Here is a 27,060-nt window from a genome sequence, read left to right as displayed (position 1 = left end):
TAGAGCGTTAATAAAACAAAGCAATAATCCATGATGAATGTCTTAAAACAAGAGAGGGAAATACAATGATATTTTAAAATATATATATATAGGCATATCTCATATATTTTTTTTAATTACGCAAAAGTTATATGATTTTCCTCATTTTAACAATTTTCTCCCTTTATACTGTGACAAACTGACATATACACATTAAAAAAAAGAATTACAAAATTATTCTGTACAGTAATTCAAACACTATAAGCTTTAAAAGCTACAAAATATGTAACCTTACTTTCACGGCTATGACTTTGTTAGAAGGTTTATGTTTCATTTTGACTACATGGCCACAAGTTCCAGTACCAAGTTCACCCAGTTGTTCTAAGTCTTTCATATCAGCATTATATTTCTAGAAAAGAAAACAAAATCTTGTAGCTAATTTCAATGAACAGAAGAAGACAACTAAATTTTAATTTCGTCCCTTCTAAAATTAATACTATTCTTTTTTTAATGTTATTTGGTTGTAATATAGTTGTACATTGTGTCGACCTATCTTCTGCTATCCAAAGCATCCAAAGACCTTGTTTGGATCAAAGTCCAAAGAGTTTGTAGCAGGCGAAAGTTTATTCGCTTGGAGTGATGCATAGTTATCTAGATGTCACTATAATTCAGTTTCTCTCAAGGGTTTAGTCATACAATTTGCACAATTGTTAAAATAACAATTTTTATTAAAATTATTCATCACAATTATGAGTGTTTCCGGCCCAAATAACTAAAATTTAGACATGTAAATTGCAGACCCTTTAAAATTGCTCCATGGACACAGGTATTTCTCTCACTATACATACTCTTCTTAGGTCACATTGCATGTTGCATGCTTGTAATTATTGTTAAGAAATGTTCAGCTGCAGTAAGATAGCTTCCACACAAGGTGAATTTAGGGCTACCAGAAAAAGCATGGGACGGCAGGGTTGCCACATTTGGTGAGAAATCGTCCATTTAGTGACAAAATTGGTGATATCCCATAGATGGACGGAGAACATTATGGAACAATATCAGTTTGGCACAAAATGTTCTCGAAAGCGGCCCAAAAGCTCTATAAACCCTGCCTGTACGTGGAGCAGGAGTCGATCGCAAGTCTAGTGTTGAGTGTATCGAGAGTGTGCATTGCTGAGGCTATCGAACATATCATCGAGTGCATCACGAGTTGTAGCGTGGAAAGTCTCGAGAGTACACCGAGTTCCAAGAATGACCGAACCGAATCGGGAGCTGTACTCTAATGCTTTGCTGCGAAGCTGTCTTCACCGTTATAGCCTGAAGACTGTGTTGCTGATTGTTTCAGTGTGCCTATCATAGTTTTTCAATGATTGTAAACGTGTTTTGCGGAGCTGTCCTGAGTAATACTAGCAAATAAATTGTGTTGTGATACTCCATCAAGTGTTGTTGTCAATCACTCCAAATTCATGGACCCGTACATAATGCAACAATATAATGGAAAAGGGTAATGGCTACTTCTGATCAGGCAGCATCTTGACTTATCTTTCTTTACTTTCATACCATGCACTATAAGAAATTTACTTGTTTTAAAAAAATTATTTTTGAAAACAACACATTATACCATACATTATATGAACCCTATTTCTTCACTCCTTGGCTATCTTTTAAAAATTGCACTAAAATATCATAATCATTAATTTTGCATTCATGTAACAAAAAGAGCTCACGGCAACATTCAGTATTTATTACATAGCATTTATTCCATTTTGGTACAAAATGCATTTTACATTATTATTGGTTTAATAATTAAATTACACTGAGGCTGTATATGTTGCATAAAAATATTATATTTGGTATATTTGTTTGCTATTATCCAGGTTTTGAGACCTGTGAATAAGACATGGAAAGTGTTACCCACAGATACAGACATACTACTACAAATAAATTTAAAACAATTTTTTTTGTAATATTTACTTTTATAAAACTAATTGATTCACTCTGCTATTTTTGTAGATTAAAATAGATGATGATGGTGTGATATTTATCATATAAGATGCATTAGGGCAGCTATTAGTTGTTATTAACAAAATAAATAATCTGTGAATTTAATGATTAAACTAGTATTATCCTATAAACATTTTCTAGTTCAAGAAATCAATTTTCTCATAATGATTAACAATATTCAGAATGACTCTTTTTACACACATTTTGAAAAATAACACATATTGCTTAACCCTCTCAGGGCCTTGTTAATAAGTAGAACTTTGGATCTACTTATTAACAACTGTATTTAAACAGTGTGTTTGCTAAATTTGTTTAATTAATTATTTTAGTTTCTACTTACATAAGCTTATTAAAATACATTAAAGAAAATAAGGAAACAAAATATTTTAAATAGTAAGGTAACATATATATCAAATGACAAAAAAATCTTATGACCGGGTAAAGGTGGTCATCATGCCATTCAGGGAGCAATGATATGTAACAATTGGGGAGGGGGAAAAAATTACATTACAGAAAACACTATAACTTACTATTCCATTAATAGTCAATATGTTGGCTTGTTTCATAATTTCTTGAAGTTTCCAATCAGTTTCACTGATGCCACTATTAAATAAATAAATATATAAAACTAAAAATATAAAAGTTAGCTAAGAATTTGAATTTATTAACAAAATTAAATAAATAATAATTAGCAGCAGTAAAGAAATCATTACAACTATAATAGCAGACAAACTCTAATTGTAAGTAGAAATAATTTTTAAAAAGGAAAAGTGTTATGCAGATATTAACACAACCACCTTGGCACAATCTGGCAATTTTTTTACATATGAAAAGGAAAAAGTTATTTATCCAGTGCAAATTGGTGGTTTTCGTGAATTTGTTTAAAACGATTCCCAATCTATTAATATTTATCATAAGTCAGCAGACATTACCAACATATGGAGGGGGGGGGGGAATCTTACTTTAGCAATTTAAAATGCAAATTTTAATTAGTAAATAAGGATTACATAATATATTAAAAAATGAAATGCTTATATTCTTCACCAAATCTTTAGGTATGCTACTCTTCTCTCCAAAAACACAGTGATCTGATTCCACCATTAAAGAATTGCAAAGACCTGGCATCGCGCACAACTAAAAAATACTGGCTATCTACGAAACACATTTCTCATTGTTCCCTTTACACAATTTGTGGCAAAATTCTTCATTCTTGCAAAAATTTTACCGCATTTCTTCCACTGCAGGCAAATTTCACAAGCACATATTTTTAAAGTAAATCACATTTGCTTGAAGGCCAAAAAAAATCACATTTTGTTTATAAAAACCATCGGAACTTGGAATATAACAAAAAGAATGCATACAAAGTGGCATTATTTTACTGCAAGACTGTTATCAGCATAGTTGCTTAAATGTTTATGCACATGGTTGCAAGAGTTTGACACATTCTGAAAATTTGGAAATTTCTACTTAAGTGGCTGCGACAACACGCAAGTACTGAAAAATCAGTCCATCTACCTCTATATTCTTCTAAAACAAATTTTTTTAACTTTGAAATGACCTCAAATTATAAATTAATACTACAGATTTAACTTATGTACAGGCTTGGAGGGATGAGAAAAGATCACTTCTATTTAAATAGCACAGCCAACAAATACGTCATTAAATTCAATGCAAATGAATATTTTACTAAAGTAATTACAATCTAATAAAACAATAAAAACTTACTCAAAGTCAGTTTTTAAACACACTGAAAAAATACAACCACATGAAAGTATTATTATTCAACTGATCCCTTTTACTTTATTAAAAAAAACACACACACACAAGAAAGCTTTCAGATTTTACATTGCACACAAAGAGATTTTTTTTCCATTCACATATACATTCATGTTTCAAGAGCATTTGGGCTAAAAATATTTAAAAATCAGCACGTGTTTAGAATTTTCGATAGGCAGTCTCGTGCGCTGGAGAAAAATATTTTATTCTGTATAGCATGTTGCCACTGCTCGCTTTGAAATCATTGAGCTTCTTAATCAACAATTCACTTAAGTTTTACAAAATACGAAATAGATAATAAAACTAATTTGAAATTCAAGATTCGGGCTTCAATGTGCCCATATTCGGGTACAGGAAGCCTGAACTTGTGAAACTTGATGGCTCTAGGTATCCTTATTTTTTCCCATTATGAAAAATATACATACATTCATGCAAATTCTTCATTATTTAATTACTTTAAATACAATACAGAGCAATAATATTTGGTGGCAACAATTTGAAAAGTGATACAGCTTGATACAGCAAGTTAAATTTTGTCCATAGAAAGAGTAAAGTTTTTTTTTTAACCAAACGGTAAACATACATATTATTGACAATGTTTTTGAATGCCAACCAAGCATTCTTTAGCTGTTTATTAGTGACTCGACTTAAAATGCCATTTCGAGACTAATAGCCCTTTTGGGTAACGCCCCTTTGGGCTAAAAAGAGAGGGGGGAAGTTAAATCCTCTCCCCCCAAAAAGATATCCTATTATTTCTGTATTATAAAACACTTTTTGCTGTTCATTTATGCCTCGGAAAAAGACACCATTCAAAGCATAATTTTACTGTTTCTGATGGATGTTAATTATTTTGTATTACACCAAATTATTGTTTCACAAATAAAAACTGAAAATTAATTACACTAACACGCAGGGTACAACTGATATTCGTAGCAATTTTTTTTTTATAATAAAATATGAAGCCTAGCAAATTTTTTTTATCTCCATTATAGGTCAACACATAAACAAGACAAGAAAATGTTACTAATAAAAGTTATTTAAGTATGTCATTCTGTTTCCTTTGTTTAATGAAATAATGAAATAACCTAAAAGGTTATGTTTAGAAAAATTTTACTACAGTGAAAATTAACTGATGACAAAAGTATGGCTTCTCATTGAAAGTTTTGAAAGTCTCTCTCCACACTCACTATGACCTTTGCACTTGCAATGCCACTCAATCTACTGGTTTAACTCAGGATGCAAAACAGAGGTGACATTAAGCTGCCTTTTTGGGGGGAGGCATTAACCTACCAGCTCAATACTGCTATAAAGATGATAAAATTAGAAAACACGTAACATTCTGAAAAGTTAATGTCATTTGAATTTTTATCATGGATATGAAAATTTGGCACTTATGTAATGATGAAACATTTTCAATACAATGTCTGCATGAGGAATTATTTACTGTGAAAAAAAGTGTGCTGAAAACCATCAAAGGAAGCACTGAAATGAAGTAAAGACATGCTGAGACGGAAAAGGATCACATTTTGAAAATTAGTTTGAAGGATTGAGAATAAAATTTTTTAACAGCAGTTTGCTTCATTTATGCATAGTGTTTAGAAACAATCTTCATTGAATTTTGCCATTATCAAATTCATATGAAATGCTGTTGTTGACTGGAACATGACAATCATGATGGAAGTTTGTAGCAATGCATTAATGTCTAGACCAGGAGTTCTCAACCTTTTTTTGACGCATGCACCCCTTTCACCATTGCTAGATCATTCCCACTCTTTTCCAAAACTCGAAAAAATAAATATGTACATTTACTTAGATGATTTTTTTAATGTGTTTTATAAATTAAACAACCAAAAGTATACAGAATGATGATAAATATAAAGCCTAGAATAAAAGTAATTTTTTATATTTGTAAACTAAAACTAAATACTTAACAGCCAGATAAAAATCTGATCCCATTCTGCCTGAAACTATGAAACCCCTCCTAGGGAGAATTCTCTCCTGGTTGAAAACTCGTCGTTAAACTAGCAGTTAAAATAAGTGGCACTAGTAATTCTAGGAAACAACAATTTTGTTGTCTTATATCTGTCACTTGTTTCTGACTAACTTCTAGATCTCTGAATTTAAATATAACCAGTTTTATTTAACAAACCAGCTTTTTAAGCTACAGGATACTCTCTCTTTGTCTCAAAAATCACATAAAATATACACATAAAGGAAAATAAAGGGAAAACTTACCAAACATACTGTTCACAAATAACAGTTTTATTCATACAAAGCCTATATATAGTTACTGCAAGTTAAATTTTGTCTATAGAAATAGTAAAGTTTTTTTTTTTTTTTTTTTTTTTTTTTTAACCAAACGGTAAACATACATATTATTGACAATGTTTTTGAATGCCAACCGAGCATTTGTTTGAAGTTCTGTCATCATTCCAATAAAATGTCCATCTTTAAGGAGCTGCCGAATCTCTGGAACATCAAACACACTGGCCTCTACCGTTTCAAATAACAGGCTAGGACATGCCAAAATGAGATAGATACTTGAATGAGTCTTCTTCAACTGGCAAAGCTTTAACAAACTGTTTCATGAGACACTCTTTTATATGCAGTGGGAGAAATATAATGTTCTTTCTATCTACAAGTGGCTGTTATAGAACGTTTGGATCACCAGGTATCAGATCTTGGTGGCCAGTTCAACTGTACCCAATGCTTCTCGTGAGCTCTGCTGGTCATATGCACAAATAAATAAATAAAAAGGACACTTGGTATATATGCACTGCTTACCAAAGAGGAAACAAGACCATTTAAGGTCAACACAGATGATCCAATGGTGCATGTTATACAGCAACAAATCAATGATTTCGCATTCTTCCCACAAACAAACTGAATGGTCTATTGTGAATACACCAAATATATTTCCATTGTGAAGGAGGTCACACTTCTAGCTCTGCTTGAGCTATCAATGAACAATCACCAATGAGTTGCGTTAGAGGCTAAAATTCCTAACTCTCATTACATCACATACATTATGGCAATGTATAAATCCATCATCACTTCGAAAGAATTGCAGAAACAAGCTTTCTTTTGATCTAAAGTAGGATTCATTTGGAAGTCAAATAACAAAAATCGGCATTATATTTTCAAATTTTCACAGGACTAGTTTCAACGATTTTACTGAACCATCATCCTCACCTGCCAAAACGCAAATGAGAGTGCAACGAAATAAGATATAGTGATTAGATAAGATAAGAATGGCTGGGCAGAAGTTAAGCTACTGGCACCATCTGTTGATGAAATGAGAACTAAAACATAATTTCCAAAAAGGCTGAAGGCAAAGATAGATTGGAATTAGGGTCATTAACTAGAACGGAAAGATTTTTTTGACTGTGAAATGTCTCTAAAAAATTTACTTCACCAAAGGAAGATTTTTTTTTTTTTTTTTTTTTTTTTTTTTTTTTTTTTTTTTTTTTGAATAATTTTGCTTGCAGAAAAATGGAAAATGTGATTTTCGGACCAACAATGCTTCTGTGTTTCCTTTTTTCTAACATATGCCTCATGTTCCTTAATGCGAAATTTTAAGGCTCTCTTAGTTTGACCAATGTAAATTAAACCACACTGGCAAGGAATCCTCTAAATACCTCAGGAATTCATATCCAGAATGGAGTCCTTAAGTATGGAACTCAGAATTTTATTGATAGGAGAATAAACGAACCAATAGTTAAATTTCTTAAAATATGTGCAATTTTATAGCTAATTGATGAAAAGAAGGGAATGACAACAGGATTCTTATTGTCTCCTAAAACAAAAGTGTGCCTTTTGGTGCGTGAGAATTTTTTAACTGCTTGATTAATAATGTTGGGTGAAAAACCCCTGTCAATAGCTACTGCTTTTAAATAATTTAGTTCTTCATCAAGAGACAATTTGGAAAAGCAAACTTGAAGTGCACGGAAAACATAGGAATAAAATGAAGCTAACTTTTGTTTAGTTGGATGAAATGATTTGAAGTGTGGTGAAAGGCAAATCGATGAAGGTTTACAGTAAACCGTAGGTCTGAAGTTGACGTGTTACGTGTGACCAGGGCCACATCGACAATAGGTGCAAGGTTGTACAGCGCACGACGGCGTCAAGTCAAAAAGGTGCCAGGCAATCATTAGAACAAGCAGTTCGTCTCGCTGCCTGTCTTTTCTTATTTGAAAGCCTGTCCGGGGTCAATTCAGGTAAAACCTAGGAAGTACTGATTAGGATCTATGCCTAGGCAGTTTTGGCTACGGGTATTTAAAATCAGTGTGCGCAGTACTGGAGTCATGGCTGTTTTAGGCTTGGCAAGGACCATAAGCCATACATAAAAAAAGGTAAGTGCAGTTACATATTATGTTAAGTTAGGTTAACTTTTTAATTTGGAAAAGCAACGATTTAAGCATAATTACTCGAAACCTGTTTACCTCTCATGTTTGAACCATTGTCATAATTTTGGCCGCGTAAATTACTAATATATAAACCATTTTTCCTCTAAATTCTTTAATAAGAATGCTGTTCGTCCTTCACCGGTCGTATCTGTTGTTAACACCAAAATATTAAAACCTTTCTTCAATGTTCATGTCTGTATTTTCTAAATTAAGATACCTCATACAAATTAATATCTGCTCTTGACGGCTGGCAGCAGGGGTACAATCAAGTAAAATAGAAAAATACTTTGGTTTGACCTTACTTAAAATAATCTGCTTTATATTATCTCCTAATAAGCTAATTGTTTCATTTTGAATTTTATCTTCAAGATAATGAAACATAGTTTTTTTAGTTTGAATTTTATTAATATATACAGACATGATAGGGGCAAATTTTGTGATCATTTCTATACACTTTAAAAAATTATTATTTCTTTCGAATAACTTGTTCCTGGAACCACGGAAGGCTAAGTTTTGTTTGGCTAAAAACTGAAAGGCATAGATAATTCTTTCAATAACATCACGCCAATGCTTTTCTCTTTTTTAAATAAATTTTGAAATTCCGAATTAACAGGTATATTTTTTCGTAATCGTTCCAAGAAATCGGACCAAAGATGTAGATTCCAGAAATGAATTTTATTTTTTACATGAAATTTTAAGTGCTCATTTAAGTGGTTCCATTCATTAAATTCAGAACTACTCAGTTTTGCGTTGCTGCTGAAACTTAAAAATTTTGCAACAAAAACATTAAACATAATTTTTTTCAGCAGAATTTAGCAACGTTTTAACTCTTTTGTTGTTTGGCAAGATTCAACAAAAGTACATCTAAAAAAATTTACATCCATTTTTGTCTTTTGGGAAACCGAAACTCAAAACCAGGATATCCAGGACCCTCCTCTATTAAGGCTTGAACTTGGGATGGCAATAATGGACTTAAGCATAATCCAGAATCATCAGGCATAGGAAAATGTGTATTTACTGCAGAAAGTGTAGATTTCACTTGTATTTCTTCTGTTTTTTTCGACCGGCTACATTGAAGTTAAAAGTAATTGCCAGGTGAAAACACTTTCTGATTATCTAAATCTAAATCTTTCTGATTACTAGTTTCTTTTGGTAATTTCACTGGCAGCTGAGACGTTGATAAACAACTAGTGCTAGTAGCATCAGCTTGGGTATTCCCTGGGTTTGGAAAACACTAAGTAATTTTAAAGTTATGGTTTATTAAGTCTTCCTTTCACTTTCTTTTTCTTCATTGCATTCTGATCCTCAGACAGATTTTTCTGTTTTTCTTCCGACATCTGGGGAAAAGTGAAAACTGAAAAAGGGCAAGTAAAAATAAAAGTAGAAAATAACTATTACAGGGTTGCCACTTAAAGAGGAGAATGAAATTCCCTTACTTTTCCAGGTTTTCCAGGTGTGTTTTGAGAAAATTCCAGTCTATCCGCATAGTGCGTGTTCGCTGCGCTGAGAGGTAAATTAATTATGGTACCACTTGAAAACACAAAAATTTGCCCATTGCATCAAACTTATTATATATATAATCCTGAAAGCATTACTATTATAGCTATAATAGGAGTTGTTTTCTCCACTGAAGATTGAAATTAGAATCTGTTCAATCTGGATTAAAAAATGAGTTTTTTTGCAGACATTTTGCAGCTAAACGAAAGAAAGAAATCTATTTAATGATATTTTGAAATAAATCCAGGTATTTTATATTTATTTAGCAGCATACATAAACAAAAATATGTGCATTAAATTTCGTGATAGTATGTCATAAAACTGCTAGATTTAGTTTCAGAATTATGCCAGAGAAATTTGCCTGATATTTGAAAGTATTATTGACTAATAATAAATACATTTAGAGGAAAGAAGAACATTAAATGATATAAATAACATTAAAATGAAGTTAACTACTTAAAAATTGAATTACAATAATCAATGATATTTTGGCGAATATAGTCATATTAAATGTTAGCCTAGATGACTGATTACTATTTTTTTTATTTTACTGCAAAATATAAAATAAGGCATTTATTAAAATGAAAAAAAAAGTTAAAAAGATTTTGCGATAAAATCCTAGTCTTTGCTAAGTCCTTGGTACAATTTTGAAAACTGCCACCAACACCAAAATGACCAGTTTACTGCTCAACACCTTCTTAAACAGAGACAGAAAGAAGTAACTTGTTACTGCTCATCATAATGTCACCAAATCCCATATGTACCGTACATGGAGGTTAGAATAAAAAAAATATGTATTGTTAAGATAAAAAAACTTCTCTGCAACAGAAATGGCTCCGTCCCAACGTAGAGGAAAACAGCTCCGTATGCGGGAAATACCTGTTGCCGAAGCTCGCTAAATTCGAAAATCAAGTTTACCAAGAGTACATAAAACGAATATTGTTTTTTAAATTTCCTTAAACTTTAAAGGAAAAAAAAAAATGTTTTTTGAGCGAGTAAATTAATTAATAGATTAGCTATTTTGAGCAAAAAAAAAAAGTATGAAAATCCCAGTATAAATTATCACGAAAGTCAAAGAACACATGCTCCACAATTTTCTGTACACATGCTCCACAATTTTCTGTACACATTGCGGAAGGGGAAAATTCTTGCCTTCAGGTTCCGTCGCCAAATCCCCTTGGTGACTTTTTGCCTCCGCTCTCTAGCGGCACTCTAGCTAACTGATTTACATTTTGTCTATGGAACCTTTCTTTCTTTACATAGACATTCTTACTTTAGAACAGAGTACATGGGGGCTATTCTAGCCTCCATGGTACCGTATATTAGGATTAAACTGATTTTGTTGCATACGAGAATGCGAAGGTATTTTATTTCCTTTAGTTCAACATAATCTGCACATGCGAGTCTTAGGATTCTCGCGGTTACTGGAAACTAAACTTGCCGAAAACTTGCTTTGCCTTTCTAAAAGATAATCTGATTTGGAGCTGCAAAAATTGGCTCTACATCAGCTGCCCAAATGACACTCATCCGATACATAACTCACCAACAAAAAGATCGTTTCCAACATTGGCGCAAAACTCGCTTTTTGGGGGATCGCCGTATGACATTCCCTGACTTTTCCGGATTTTGACTAAAATATTTAAATTCCCTGACTTTTTCCGGTTTTCCAGGTAGCGTGGCAACTCTGCTATTATAAGAACTACTGCGTAAAACACTTGAAAAGTGACTGTTTGAAATATTTTACCTTACTTTTGGAAAACTGAGTATATCTTAAACCATTGCTTGGAAAATATATGAACAATTAGATCAATACCAAATAGGTCAAGGAGTAGGTACTACTCTTTTGTTTATTAAAGTAAATAAATCAAATTTAAAGTTTGTATTTAAGACGTAATGAAATAACGGAACATTTTCCTTCGGTTTTTCATATAGCTAAAAATTGGAAAATGGCCAATTTTTGATTTTAGAATACCATATATATTTTTACTTCTTCAAATCTCAGATAGGTATATTTAAAATTCAGTGGTACTCCGTAAATATGTCAATCCTTTCTTCTCGAAAGATAATAATTGTTAGTTTAATAAACAAATGGTCCATATACAAAAACATTTTTCGAGTAATTATGCTCAAATCGTCGCTTTTCGGAATTACAAAGCTAACCTAAGTTTAACACAATATATAACTACACTTACCTTTTTTATGTAGAATAACAATAACAAAAATCACTCACGAAAAAAAATCACAAAAAAGATAAATGTTGCACAGATTACTATGAATGCAACAGTAAACACAGAAAAAGGACTAAGCGATTTGTCGATTGCGCCTACCCTTACATATGCATTGGCATCACGTATTTTTGTTCACATATATTTACAAGATCAGCTCAACTTATGCCAAAAACTGCAAAATCATTAACTGATAAAAATCAAAGCGATATAAATAATATAGAGCTTATGTATGAGCTGCAGTTTTTTCAAACTTTTAGAAGAAATGTCGCATTGCCGGATGAAACTCTAAGCTACATCGTTGTCAACAACATACTGGTGTGCAAAAAAAAGAATGTTGAATATATCAGCCCTAGAGCATTTTTTATTTTCTGTTGTAATTACCGCTTTAACCTAGTTGTATACTATGCTGCAAACAACAATTTATTCAGTGCAAACTTATTAGATACTTATCCAACCTATAGTCAGCCCAAGCCGACGAAATTTCTCATAGCAAGCAGTGCAAGATATGCCTGTACTTGGCAACAACCTTGAGCACCTTAGATAACAGAGTTATTTAGCATAGTTTCGCCCCTAATTTTGATAGAGAGCATCCTGGGGGACGGGTCCGAGCGTCTCCCACCTCTCTTTCCCGACCACTAACCTTTCAAGAGGACTTTTACCTTGCATATTTGGAGTGCCCCCATACCGCACGGGCACAATACATTTAAAAACATCCATCCCTTCTCTGAGATTCGAACCCGGACCCTTCAGCACAGCAGTCAGCAACGCTAACCACTATACCGGTTGGGTGGCTTTTTATAACATAAATATATGTACAATTTTTCAATAAATACGTCTGAGTGTAAGTTTTAACAAAGCACAAAATCTTTGCATATTTAGACAAATTAAAAGATAAAATGTAATTTTTTTGGTTTTTCACATTATTATACTAATCATGCTTGATTTTAAATGTGAACCGCACGCAATGTCCCTTTAATATTGTCACTGCATAAAGGCACTCGCAAAAAGTTTGCACGATGGCAGCGATTAGGCTTGGCATGGGCCTGCGTGTGACCAGAATGTCGAGGAATGGAACAGAATTGCAAGTTTCAAGTTCAAAAGTGAGCTGAATAGTAGGATCAATGGAATTAATTGCTGAGAGAACTTCATTTAAATACATCTTTATTACTAAGGTAAGTTCTTGAGTTCCATATTCATATATGAGGGTGCTAATTCTGTGCAGTTTTAAAATGTAATGTTTCTCTTGAATACTGGACGTTTGTCGAGAAGCACTTGGATACTACGCTTGTCCAGTTTGTTGAGAAGACGTTTGTTTTCTGGAACATTTAAAAACCAGACGAAGGCTGGCCGCATAGCAGCTAGTTAACAATAAAAAGTCATTGAAAGCTCATGGAAGCTACATGCTTATTCCAAGATAGAACCAGTAGTTAGATTGGTACCCATTGTGCCACCTAGTGTCATATTTTGGCATTAAATTTGCTATTTTGAGGTGTGAAGCAAATTCTCATGCTAATAATGGCTTTTAGGACAAAGCAATTCATGAAAAAGCATTAAACTGTTAAAAAAAAGGGTCAGTACAGATATTCAGTTGAGGTGTGGAACCTCAAGATGTCAATATTTAGAGCTGAAATTTGAGCACAATTTGTTCTAGCTCAATTGGAACCATATGACTTGGGCGATATGAATTTTAAAGGAAAAAGTTTTTTCACTCCACCATATGATGCATCTCTAATACACTCATATATTTTTTTCCAGCATGATCTGAAGCCTTTCTTGATATTTATACCTGATTTGCTAAAAAATTAGGATTATTTTTTATACAATTTTTATTGGTGTTTTAACTGTATGCATTGTGATGTATGTTAAGCTTTGTGTTAATGAGAATTAATTTCAAATGGTTGAAATTGAAAGTATACAGTAATACAACTTGATAGGCCAAATTTAATTTGATTTCATTAGAAATATTATGATACTTGTCTTTTGTTGCAGCCTTGGCTACGTAAAATGGCATAGGTGCCATTTGGGCACCAACTTAAGAATGTGCAATTTGTTGCCTTATGTTGTGAACATCCATACAAACAAATTTACTATAGTTACTATGGTTAAATTGGCAATTCAATATCTATACCACATAAATTATTGAATAAACAGACAGAGAAAGAGAAGGAATTCAATAAAAAATTTGTACAGTACAAAGTCCGAAATGGTCTAAAATCCAAACCTCAAAACCACCACCAACAATTTTCTGGTAGGCTTTACACATGTGCATTTGATTCACTCCTCCGTGCATAATAAAAAATCTGGAGTCCAATTTCACTTCGACACTAAATAAAATACCTTGTTATTGAAGAAACAATGATTTTAGCATAAATTTGTACGATCAGTAATTTGGCTCCGTTGCTGCGTATCTGCTTGGCACACATCTCAAACCGAAACATTTCACATAGATACATTGTTGATCTGACGTCAACCTGGTGAATAATTATTTATTATACTTTCCTTTCATCTCCGCATGTTTATCAAAACATGACAACTTGAGTAATGACTCGTGTAGCCATACCTAAACAATTTTTTTATGTTAGAATTTGAATAATAAAGGAATGTAGTAACCTTTTATGTTGATATTATGCTTGGCAATGATTACAGATTTCAGTTGTGCTAAAAAATGTTGACGAGAAAAAATTTATCAAAAATTTCTTTCCATATGCTAAAAATAGAATTTGTTGATGATACTCATAGACCCAAAGATTACATTTAGGGGCTATTTGAATTAAGAATAATTGATTTGTTATTCACATAAACACAGAACCAGCGCCAGGGCTCGTATGGCCTTACTCAGTCGCAGAATTTAGGATTTACAGAGACTACATCAGGTGGTAAGATATCTATAACCAAGCCTCAATAAGGCTTAAGTATATGTGGGAATTTATTTATTCAGAACTCTGATAAACCTTAAGCATGTGCAAGAAATAGACATATGTATAATAAATAACTAAACTAATACAATTCAGGCTTAATTGTCTCAGTGCGCAGTAGAAGCAAGATAAAATTTAATGGAACTTGTCATTAGTCGCCAAGCTCATGATGCATACCTAAATATGTATAGTGAAGGATAGCTAAATTTGATGATGATAGCTGCTAATTTTAAAGGTCTTCGGATATCGAAAAACAAAGGTGAAATTTTCAAATTAACGGATTTTGTAAAGAAATGTGGAGAAGCGGCATGGTGAAATCTGTAGTATGTTTCTAGATCCCGAAAATACCACTGCTGATGGTGAAGAAAGTGTTACTGAAAATGAGAAAATTTCAATTGACAAGTTAGCCGGAATTCTCGAAACATCAGTTACAGGACTTCAACAATGCAACTCAGCAAGAGATTATGTTTGTCTACAGAATTAAAGAGAAAGTATTACAGGGTTGCCACTCATACAGGAGAATGAAATTCCCTGACTTTTCCAGGTTTTCCAGGTATGTTTCGAGAAAATTCCAGTCTATCCGCGTAATGTATGTTGGCTGTGCTAAGAGGTAAATTAATTATGGTATTACTTGTACTGTGCAGGAAATTCACTTAATTATTAAATAAATCCCAAAGGACATTTATTCTTAATTATTCTTGGTACACTTTGTTTGATAATTTCGTTTACTTTTCCGCTTAAAAAACTTAATAAAATTTAAGATATATACATTGGATAACAACTGTACGTTTTATTTAATTATTACTCATGATCATTCCCAGTTCAACACGAGGCTAATCCGGTTCTTATAAATCACAACACAATGGTAAAAGTTAGGTTAGATTTTAGGTAAATTTAATTTGTGTGAGGTGTATTCTTAAAAGGCACCTTAACACTTGAAAACACAAATATAATTATAATAGGAGTTGTTTTCTCCAATGAAGATTGAGATTAGAATCTGCCCAATCTGGAATAAAATAAGGCTTTTTTTGCAGACATTCTGCAGCTAAACGAAAGAAAAAAATCTATTTAATGATATTTCTTTTACTAAATTGAGGTATTTTATATTTATTTCCCAGCATACATAAGGAAAAAATATGTGCATTAAATTTCGTGATGTCATCATACTGCTAGAATTAATTTCAGGATTATGCCAGAGAAAATTTCCTGAAATTTGGAAATATTATTTACTAATGATAAATAAATTTAGAGGAAAGAAGCAGCATTAAATGATATGAATAACGAAAAAATAAAGATAATTACTTAAAAATTTAATTAGAATAATCAACGATATTTTAGCAAATATAGTTATATTACATGGTTATCCTAGATGATTGATTACTATTTTTTTTTTTTTTATTTTACTGCAAAATGACAAGGTATTTATTAAAAAGAAAAGAAAAAAAAAAGATTTTGCGGTAAAATCCTAGTATACGATACGGCCTTCGCATGATTTTGAAAATTGTCGCCAAAAACAAAATGACCCGTTTACTGCTCATCATCATGTCGCCAAATCCCGCTGTACCATACATGGAGATTATTCTAACCAAAGAACGTCTATGTAAAAAGCGGAGGGAAAATTTGCCAAATGATTTGGCGATGGAACCTGGCAGCCAGAATTTCCCTCTCCGCGATGTGTACAGGAAATTGAGAAACACGTGTTAAGAAGAAACGTTTTTTACGAAAATCCATTTTTAAATTATTGTGAAAAATCCAAGAAGAAACGTTTTATCAAAGAACGTTTTTTCTTGGATTTTTCGCAATAATTTTAAAAACGGATTTTCATAGATTTTTTTTTCCCCCTCAAAATAACTAATCCATGAATTAATTTACTTGCGCCAAAAAATATTTTCTTTTCCTTTAGAGTTTAAAGAAATTTTTAACGATATTCATTTTATGAACTCTTGATAACGTGACCTTCGAACTTGACACCGGTTTCGAGCTTTGGCGACAGATATATCGCGCATGCACAGCTGTTTCCCGCTATGATGGAACGGAGCCACGTCTGTTGCAGAGAGGTTTTCCTTTTTTACAATACATATTTTTTTATTCTAACATTCATGGTACCGTATACTAGGATTAAACACATTTTGTTTTATACAAGAACAGGTACTTTCTTTAGTTCATGCACTGCACATGCGATTCTCGAGGTTACTGGAAACCAAAAGTTGGTGGAAACTTGCTTTGCCTTCCTAAAAAGACAATCAAATTGGAGCTGCGAAAATTGGCTCTATGCCAGCTGCCCGAATGACACTCACGTGATACACAATTCGCCAAAAAAGTGATTTCTTCCGACGTCGGCGCAAAACTCGCCTTTTTTGGTAGGAACGTTGTATGAAATTCCCTGACTTTTCCAGATTTTGACTAAAATACTTAAATTCCCTGAATTTTTGGGTCAATTTCCGAATTCCCTGACTTTTTCTGGTTTTCCCGGTAGCGTGGCAACCATGGTATTAGCACAAAAAATGAAGCAACTTAAACAACTTACATTGAAAGAAATGTTTAATAAGGTAAACAAATAATTTTTTTTATACCCTTTATATCATAAATACTTTATTATTTCATAAATCATGATTTCATATTTTTAATTTTATAATTTCTACATGCCATCTTTCTAGATTTAAACTGATGATCTATTATCTGGAATAATCTCAAATCCAGAACCGCCGAAGTCCTGACAAGTCCGGATTTCGAACTTTATACTGTACTTGTTCGGTGTGTCATTGTATTGTACCTTAACTAAAGTAGGACACCCAAGTCTTTTTTTCAAGCAAGTTTTCTCATTCAATCTTGATGCAAACAGCTCTGAAGCACTTTTAGAATCACACATCTTGTGCCAAAACATTGAGTTAATGCTTCTCAAATTCCTTACTAACAAAATCATCTTCAACTACAAAATCTTTGTCACTGGTGTCAATTCGATATTCACCAGAATCATATTCCTGCATTTCCAAAGATAGTAATTGTTTGACAACTGGCAATGGGAGTTCAACTAATTGAGGCACTCGGCATTATAACTGATGGTAAACTAGGATATTCTATTTTACATCTGCGTTGCTTGTTATATACTAACGTTTTCAGTATGTAAAAGTAACAATCACTTGAGTGATCTTAGGGCTCTCACCAAATCATAGGCATACCTGCCAACCTCTAAAAATAAAAATTCAGAAGATTTCTCCAAAATTCAGAAGAACATGAAGAATTAATATCACGCTTTGATGTTGAAAAAATAACAATTTATACAAATAGAAAAAAGAAAATTATAATTACATTAGTAAATCTCAGTTAAGTAGTAACTAAAAAATTTATTAGGAAACATAAAACAAGAACTTAATGTTACACAAAAAAATTATTGCAATGAATTTAGAGTGCATTTTTTGGCTTTAGCCAAAAATTCTTTGGAAAATTCCTGTCATAACAATTAGTTTCCTCATAACATTTAGCAATTAAAAGTTTTTGGTGACTAGAGTTTTTGGTGAAATTGAAGAACGAAACATAGTTTTGTTTTTCTTTACAACACTGAAGACTCTCTCGCACTCAGCATTACTGTGTGGAATAGCACATAAAAACTCTTGCTAGTCTATCATATTTTGGTGTTCCATGAACTCTTTTTATTCTTTTTAAGGCACCAACGAGGACATCAAGTCTATCTTCTCCAGAACTGGCAAAGTCTTCAAACTGTGCAGCAGAAAATTGGTTCTGTAATTCAAATTCATCTAAAGCATCATTATGGCATTCACTTTCTTTAATTGTTAACAAAAATGGAAATTCAATAAAAAAACGAATCTTTTCAAAAGATGAATTTTCAATTTGTCAAAAGATGAAACATCGATCTGAAAAGTTGACCGGCATGATCGCCAGCGCTTAGCAGCATGTTGTGTTCGATGAGAAATGCAGTAAACAAACACTCTGCCAAAATGACATTGGCATCCGAATTCGTAGCCGAATTTGAAAAAAAATCATCCACTTTCTTTGACGTTGTCGAAGCCGAAGCATTAACTTCATGATTTTTAGACTTAACATGCTTCACAATGTCGCTTCTTCCACTGTGACTTATTATGAAGGCGCACACGTTGCAAAAATGCATAGTTATTTCCTTTGAAGGATTCTTTAATTGTTGGAAATTCGGCTTTGTAGGCAGGCCGAAACTATTGAGAATACGGATTTTTTGAACTCATTTCGTAACAACGACGTATTAAGAAAATTCGTAGCACGTGCAAGAAAAAAAAAAAGAATCCAACAATTTACGCTCACTCAGTTCGAGCTGAGTAATTCCCTTGCTGCTGAAGCGAACGCGAAAAAAATAATCTGGCGCCCACAAAGAAAAGTGTGGGAGAAACAAGTTCAGCGCATTGTATTCGTTGGTTAAGCGGCAAGTTGGGAGAAACCGCAGGTTACTGGATTCGAAGTAGTCGGTAGTTGGCGGTAAAACACGATGCAAAATCGCTGAATTGGCGAAAAATTCTAAAATTTCGACCAAAAATCACTAAAAACACTTGAAAAAGGAAAAAATCGTAAAAAATGGATTACGATCGTAAAATCGTAAAGACAAACGCATTTTCGTAAAAATTAAGAAAAATTCGTAAAAGTTGGCAGGTATGCATAGGTATACCAAATGAAAATTTAGAACATGTTCCTTTCATCCACATCTGTAAACTCCTGACACACTGCTTGCACACTTTGTAAGAGAACCACAATTTATGTCTATCACCAATTTTCACTTTAAAACATGCAAAATAGCCCAGCCCAATAGTACTTCCTATGATCTATGCTTGATGTCAGTTACATAAGGTGTAGAGAAAACAACTTGACATACTAGAAGAAAATCAGCATGCCTATTTAAACTCTAAAACAACTCAAAAATTTAACTCAACAGAAATTGTGTTACAAATTGTTCCCCAGTGTAATACTTTTGCAGCAGACAAAAGTCCGTTTTTACATTTAAAAAGAAACAACCATATTCTTCCACTCCAATGTGTGTAGAGGGGCCAACAAACAAAATAATGCTTTTTAGTTGCTGTGCCTAACCACCGGGACCTGCAAGAGCTTTGCTTAAACTTTTAACTGTCATGCCCGAGGCACTGGTGTTCGAAAATGTCACACCCGAGTATTTCTCAGGGTAATTTTTTTTTTTTTTTTCTTTTGAGTGCATCGTATTGTCATACCCGAATATATATCGGGAGATGTTTATTTCGGCTACATTTGGTTTTTCCAATAAAAAAATTTTACAATTTGTGTACCAAATCATCAAAATAACTTGACAGTTAAAGGGTTAAAGTTATTGAAGAAAATATTATTGATGGCACTATAAATATGCTGGAAAGGGTGTAACAATGAAGAATTAAAAGCATTCGGGTTTGAACATTTCCATGTTAACAAATTCCTCAATTCCGATATTGGTTGTCATATGCAAACTACTGATATTGGTTGTCATATGCAAACTATTGAAAGTTTATGGCAGCAGTGCTGTGAAAAAAAGCAAGAGTGGCACTGCCCATAACCAATTAAATTTATTTTATTGTGTTTATGTGGCAGTAACTGCATCCTAAAATATAAATATGCTGACTGAAATTTGTTAATTTTTATTGCTTTGAATTTTCTGCTAAATTGTCAGTGTATGACAAAATCTGAATCCAACCCCAATAACAAAAAGTAGCAGAATATTTTGTAACTGCACAAATTTGAACCACATAAAATATCATTAAACTTACTTATCAGATAACTTCAGACTAGGAGTAGGCTGAGGAAGCATAAAATTCTTTTTTGAGCGACTAGATGATGATGGCCGACCAGGAGATCCAAATTCTCCAATTGGAACTAAACGATTACAGATAAAAATAACACAATTTAACTATTTTGTTTACTGTAATATATATATTCAATACTAGTACTAGGAAGAAAATACAAAAAATTATAATTTTTTTTACTAAAAAGCTTAAACAAAATGACTTTTTTGCAGACTCCTCTCATTATAATTTAATTTCTGCATGTAAATGAGACAAATGCAAGCCAATATCATCACTTGGTTAATTGTTAAAGTTAAATCCCCCTTAAAATTCTAGTAACATAAATACTAGTACATAAAGAAATAATCCTCAGAATTATATTTCTTATTTAATCAACAAGAGATCAGAAATCCTATAGCGCGCAACATATCTCAGAACGCTGCACATTATAAATATGCTTAATCACACACACATACACACAAAATTAAAAAAAAAATTAATAAATAGCACACAACATTTAAAGACATACACAACAAGTTTAAAATAATGAGAAATTCAATTCTAGACAGGGATAAATTTTAGAGAATGGATTATTACATAATCTATCATATGTCTTTCTCGTTCTTGAAGCAGAATTATTTTGTAGTAGGCCCAGGTTCAAATCCTAAGATAATGACTGCCTCCAAAGCATTTCTGTGGCTTTTTTCAAGTGTAATGTTAGAAATTCCTTTATGAAGGTATTCCCTTCTTTAAGTAGATATCCTTTATACTTTTGTCTTAAAAATTAACCCACCAATCTGCAGTTATTCTATTAAACTTCATATTCTTAGCTCTAGAACTATGGAATTTATCAAATTAAAGAATTTCAGATATTTTTCTTTTTTAGAACAGCTCTAAAAAATTTAGAATTAATTTTAATGTGGAAATGAATCATAAATTTGATAGAAAACACAGTGAAAGTCTACACCAATTAGAGCATTAAACAAAGCTTTCATAATCAGAAAAGACCATTTAATATACACTCATGTCCATAAATTAAGGATATTTCGGAGTCACGCGGAAATCGAACTCTAAAATAAATATATCACCTGTAAAATCACTACACACATCTTCAAGAATCATATGCAAATTTCAGGAAGTAACCAGATGACACCGATGGTACGTTACAATGACGAGAGTGTAAGAGAGTGATATATAAGGGATACAGGCCAAGAAGTAAAATTGTTCGCAGGCACTTTATAAGCATTTCAGTGCAATAACCGAATAGTTATGACACAAAGGACGCATTTGGATGATTTTTTACATCGTAGAATTATCGGCCGTCTGGAATGTTGGCGTACCCAACTGGAAGTATCCGACGAACATGGAATTGCCCAGAGTTTCATCTCCAGGCTTTGGAAACGATTCCAAGATGATGGTAATGTGAGCAGACGTTACAGCACAGGTCGCCCCAGAGTTATAACACCGAATGAGGACCGGTATTTGTCAGTTACTGCCAAAAGAAACAGGCGGAGCATAGCCTCAGACCTGTCTCATCAGCTCTCTTCAGCCACTGGTATGACAATTTCAACGCAGACCATGTACAGACGCTTAGGGCAGATTGGTCTATATGCTCATAGACCTGTCAGATGCGTTCCACTTACTGCAACTCACTGTTGCCTGCGGTTAGCCTGGAGTAGAGAGCATGCATTGTGGAAACCGCAACAGTGGGCTTGTGTGATGTTTTCCGACGAGTCCAGGTTTAGCTTGCAGTCTGATTCTCGCCGGACTTTCATATAGAGAGCTCTAGGTACCCGTTACCACCAAGAAAACATCATTGAATGACACTGTTACAGTGGTGCAGGAGTGCTCGTTTGGGGTGGAATTATTCTGGGTTCCAGAACTGGCCTGCATGTTCAAATTGGAACCATGACAAGCCAAATCTATCGAGACATCATTCTGGAACAACATGTATGTTTGTTTCGGGGTGCCATGGGCGCATAATTTGTGTTTATGGATGACAACGCCCGTCCTCACTGTGCAAACATCGTAAGCGAATGCCTTCAATCGGAGGATATCACCAGTATGGACTGGCCAGCACTCTCACCGGACTTGAATCCAGTAGAGCACGTGTGGGACATACTTGGCCGATGAGTTGCAGCCCGTCAACCTCCTCCTACAAGTCTACTAGAACTTCGGAGAGCAATGCTTTTTGAGTGGTGTAATATCCCCCAAGATCAGATCGATAATTTGATACTCAGCATGCCTAGACGTTGTACGGACTGTACTGCATCGTCTGGGAGACATACAATGTATTAACAATCATACCAACCATGTAATATTGGTTTTTTGTAAATAGGTTTGTTCTGTAATTTGCTCCAGGGAGAAAAAATCGCTAATTTTTTTAATAATATCAAACATATAGCATCTTTTTTTGCTCTTTACCTTTGTTTAATAAATAAGCTTTACAAATAAGTCAAATTTGTTTTGCTTCTAACTCTTGCTTTGCCTGATTTTGCATTATACTTAATTTATGGACATGAGTGTAGTTTAAAAGTTGGAAATTTCTAACTAATATACTGTTAACAGCTAATTAAGTCACCAAATTTTTCACTGCCTTTTGACAAAGAAATGCACAAATACAGATACATTATATACAGTATCCACTAAAAACACTATATGAGATCTCTATTCTAAATAAATGAGACATTTTGCATGAAGTATAAATAACCGTTACATTATCTCCGAACTTGAGTTTCCTGGAAAGTGGATAATTGGACTCAACTTTGTGTTGTGTCACCAAACTTATTGTTATGCAAGCAGTGAAGAACAGGCAGCTTTTCGTGAATTTCATTTATTATTCCATCGATACTTTATGCAGACAAAACAGGAACATTAATAAAAATCCGTCTTCAATCTCAGTACTTCCTTAAATAATTTGCACACATAAAGTGACTCTTATCGGTGCTTTTATAGCACTGATTGCCTAGTCCGCTATGTTTGCTTACTGTTAAAGACATATCAGCTTTTTTTTAAACAAGTCACTACATAGCAGTATTTTGTCTTGCTTACAGACACATTAATTATCCAATCTTGTTTAAAACCAGTTCCAGCACACTAAGTTCATTCATAAACCATAATGATAACCCATGCAGGAATTTTCATTGCTGATTCATCTACCAAGAAAAATAAATCATTCCAAGGAAAACAAATTTCAGATTGAATACAACTGTTATGATCAGTATTTACACAATAAACTGGGTCCTGTTTCAAGTTCACTATAATGAAACTTTAGGCTTTTACACACAAATAATAGTTTTTAGCATATATATCATATGATGGTTTTCATTACTGATCATATCATGGTACCCTGGTCTCATCTTTGTTTTTAAATAACGAAAGATTGATTGGGATTCCAAAAGAATGGCAAATATTTTTACTAATAACTTCAAATTAAATAAAATAAGATACTTCCTGATTACCCACATCCCTCTAAAAAGTCCTGACGACAGATAAAAAAATACTAAAAGTATATATATCATCAAAAAGTACTTATGCAGCAACCTGGGTATGCATGCAGCACATGTGTGCAAGAAGATTTGAACATGTGAAATTCAACAGTTAAGTTTTCTGATTAGTATTTCTTTTTGCAATGAATATATTTGTTTTCATTGTAAAATATCATAATGAAACGGTGGACCTTGCTTTCTTTTATTTTCTTACATTGGAGTGTATGTTAAAGTTTCAGATGTTTTTGGGTGATTGTGATGTCTCAATACACAATGGCAAAGTTGTACCCAATGCTAAGTTTGTGCAATTCTCTGACTTTTTTTAGTGAAATCAGTTTATATGTTAAAAACAGTAGCGCAAAAAAAAAAAAAAAAAAAAAAAAAAAACACAAGAATGATTTCTTGAAAAAGGTGAGTGTTTTATTTTTGTGAATGCAACAAAAATAAGTAAGAATGAAAAAATAAGTAGCACTGGATTCATTTTTTCCTTATTTTACATGAAAATATACTTAAAAAATTGCTTATCTTGTAAAATAATTTTCAGAAGCACTATTCAAATTATTCCAAAGTTTTAATTGATAAAATCCATCAATAAAGTTTAAAATTAATAAAACAACACAATAAAGACCATTTACAGTAAGATGTAACAATATTTAAAATGAAGACTGAGTGTAGTAAATCTTGAAACACGGAGAAGTATCACTTTCTAACTCTTAGAAAAAGCATCACTTTCTAACTCTTTAGAAAATGAATCATCACTCTCATTTGTGTTAGCAAATGGTTCATTAACCATACGTGGGTATTCTTCCTCTGATAAATAGCGCCTTCCTGCCATAATAGACTGGTGAGGCTTTCCAAAATAAAAAGAGAAGAAACAGAAATATATCTGAAGGTAATGCAAAACGTAACAGAACTCCACATAGTAACCCTAAAAGACTGTACATAGTAGAGGGGAAAAATAGAATAAAAGAAAGGAGTTGGATATAAATCAGACACACGAATGTTTATATTAGCACGCGAGCCCACCTGTGTTTATGCTTTCCCTCCCCCCCCACCATCCCAACAGTTGATGAGTAGAATACCCGAGTCAGACAGAATATATCAAACTCAAGGTCAGGAACCTTCATTTCAAAAGAAGTAGACATAGGATGCCATTAAGTGGCCTTCAGAAAAACATTCCAGCTTAAAATGTGTATACATACACACCTGTCCTCTGAATGCAATCTCTAGTGAAGCGTGGATGGGACACCCGTCTGTAAGAGAGGTTCTTAGGGAATGCGTATATGGAATGCAATGCAGCAATTTTAAGAGAAAGTCATGTTGAAAAAGCAAAAATATAAGAATATGTGCATTTAAAACATTGCATAAAAGGGTATCTCTTTTATTTGTATTCCAACAGAATAAATGTAACTGACTACTGTGTTAGCTGTAACTGAAATTCCATCCTCTTGTTGGTTTCGAGAAGCAAAGAAATTACTAGAACCCTCTCACGGCCAACTAAAAGCTTTAAAACGCTGGAGAGAGACATTTCAGCTCAGTTAGCTGCTGTTGTTACTATTGATCGGATTAGCTTTCTCTGCGCTGTGCTTTGCATTCTATTTAATGTTTTTAGTAGTTTAAAGTATAATTACTGATTATTATTACGTGATATAGTGAACACTTGTACAAATATATCTGAGAAAAATTTCAGCGTTCTGTTATATTTCTTTTGATAAGAATAAATTTTATTAACTTTTTATTGGACTTGTGCATTCAATCTGTTATGAACCTGTGCACATCCAACACTTTTTGGTGTCAGGAGTGCAGTTGAATGCCAACGACATGAGTGATGGAGGAGCAAATAAGACAGCTGATGGCAGCTGTTGCTGCATTTAAAGAATAGATGAAAGCCCTTAAAGAAGAGATGAAAGAATCTGTTAAAGAAGGAATGGAAGCTGTCTGAAAAGAAAGAAATAAATACGGGCCAAGAATCCGTTAAAAAAAAGATAAAAGTGGTTTTAGAAAAGACAGAAGCTGGTTAAGAAAAGATGGAAGCTGATCAAGTATTTGTTAAAAAAAGATGCAAACTATTCAAGAATCTGTTAAAAAAGAAATGAAGGCTGTTCAAGAAAATTGAAGCAGATCATGAGGAAATGAAAGGAGAAATTACCTATGTAATAGAAAACAAATTCGAGGCTATGGAAGGCAGAACTGACACTGTTGACAAGAATTAAGGCTGACGATAAAGTTGGACACATCGAAGAAAGAGTTTCTTCGGTAAAAAAACAAATACAAGAAAGAGTTTATGCTGTGGAGCAACGAATAGAAGGAAGAGTTTCTGCTGTCCAACAACAAACTGCAGTCAACCACAGAAGTTGATACCTTGCAGAAATTAGTAGCGACGGCAGGGAGCAATAGTGATTTCTATAGTGGCAGAAGCGAATGGATGGGATCCTCAAGCTAAGGACTGTCATCTCGCTGCTTCATTGAGAGTAGATGCAGCAAATATCCTTCAGCCTCTTCCTGAAAATAAAAAGCTAGATTTTGAAGCTATGCCCGACACTTTGGATCTGCGCTTTGGGGAGAAGTATTTAAGACTACAGCATGCTTCAATTAAAACCCCACCAACAGAAGCCCATAGAAACTCTCCAGGAACTTGTCACGAATGTTGAAAGGCTGTATCATCTCGTTTTTTCAGAATGCCTGACAGAAACAAGGGAAATCCTATTCCTGCAGTACTTTATCGATGGCATCCAGGATCCTGAAATACAGAAAGCTCTATGAATGGCAGATGTCAAGAATTTAAAAAGTGCTCTAGTGTGCTCCACGAATTCGAGGAGTCCAGCAAGCAACTTGTAGAGATTACCACCTGATCAGAGCTGCTCGAGTCCAGCAGCCAGTGGATCAAGTCACTGTTCGTTTACATGATTTATTCAGACATGTCAATGCTTTGAAGAGTGAGGAGGTGTGAGAAGAAACTGACTAAAGTGCAGGAACTGAGGTTCTGAAGGCCATGTACAACGAAA

General features: G+C 33.4%; 1 protein-coding gene across 1 annotated transcript in view; it reads right to left on the bottom strand.

Moving 5' to 3' along the window:
• Positions 1-27,060, bottom strand: part of LOC118204925 (dual specificity mitogen-activated protein kinase kinase 7-like) — an 89,830-nt gene that overhangs the window by 44,329 nt on the left and 18,441 nt on the right. The window contains exons 2-4 of the mRNA XM_085818249.1: positions 20,553-20,658; positions 2,511-2,583; positions 275-388 (exon numbers count right to left, since the gene is read on the bottom strand). Coding sequence (XP_085674375.1) covers positions 275-388; positions 2,511-2,583; positions 20,553-20,658 — 293 coding nt within the window. The remainder of the gene's footprint in view (positions 1-274; positions 389-2,510; positions 2,584-20,552; positions 20,659-27,060) is intronic.

The sequence above is a fragment of the Stegodyphus dumicola genome, chromosome 1 (assembly GCF_044657685.1).
Source record: "Stegodyphus dumicola isolate Sdum_Otavi_A_Nest chromosome 1, ASM4465768v1".
NCBI lineage: Eukaryota > Metazoa > Arthropoda > Arachnida > Araneae > Eresidae > Stegodyphus > Stegodyphus dumicola.
The sequence above is the reverse complement of the archived record's forward strand: the minus strand, read 5'-3'. Positions and strand labels throughout refer to the sequence as shown.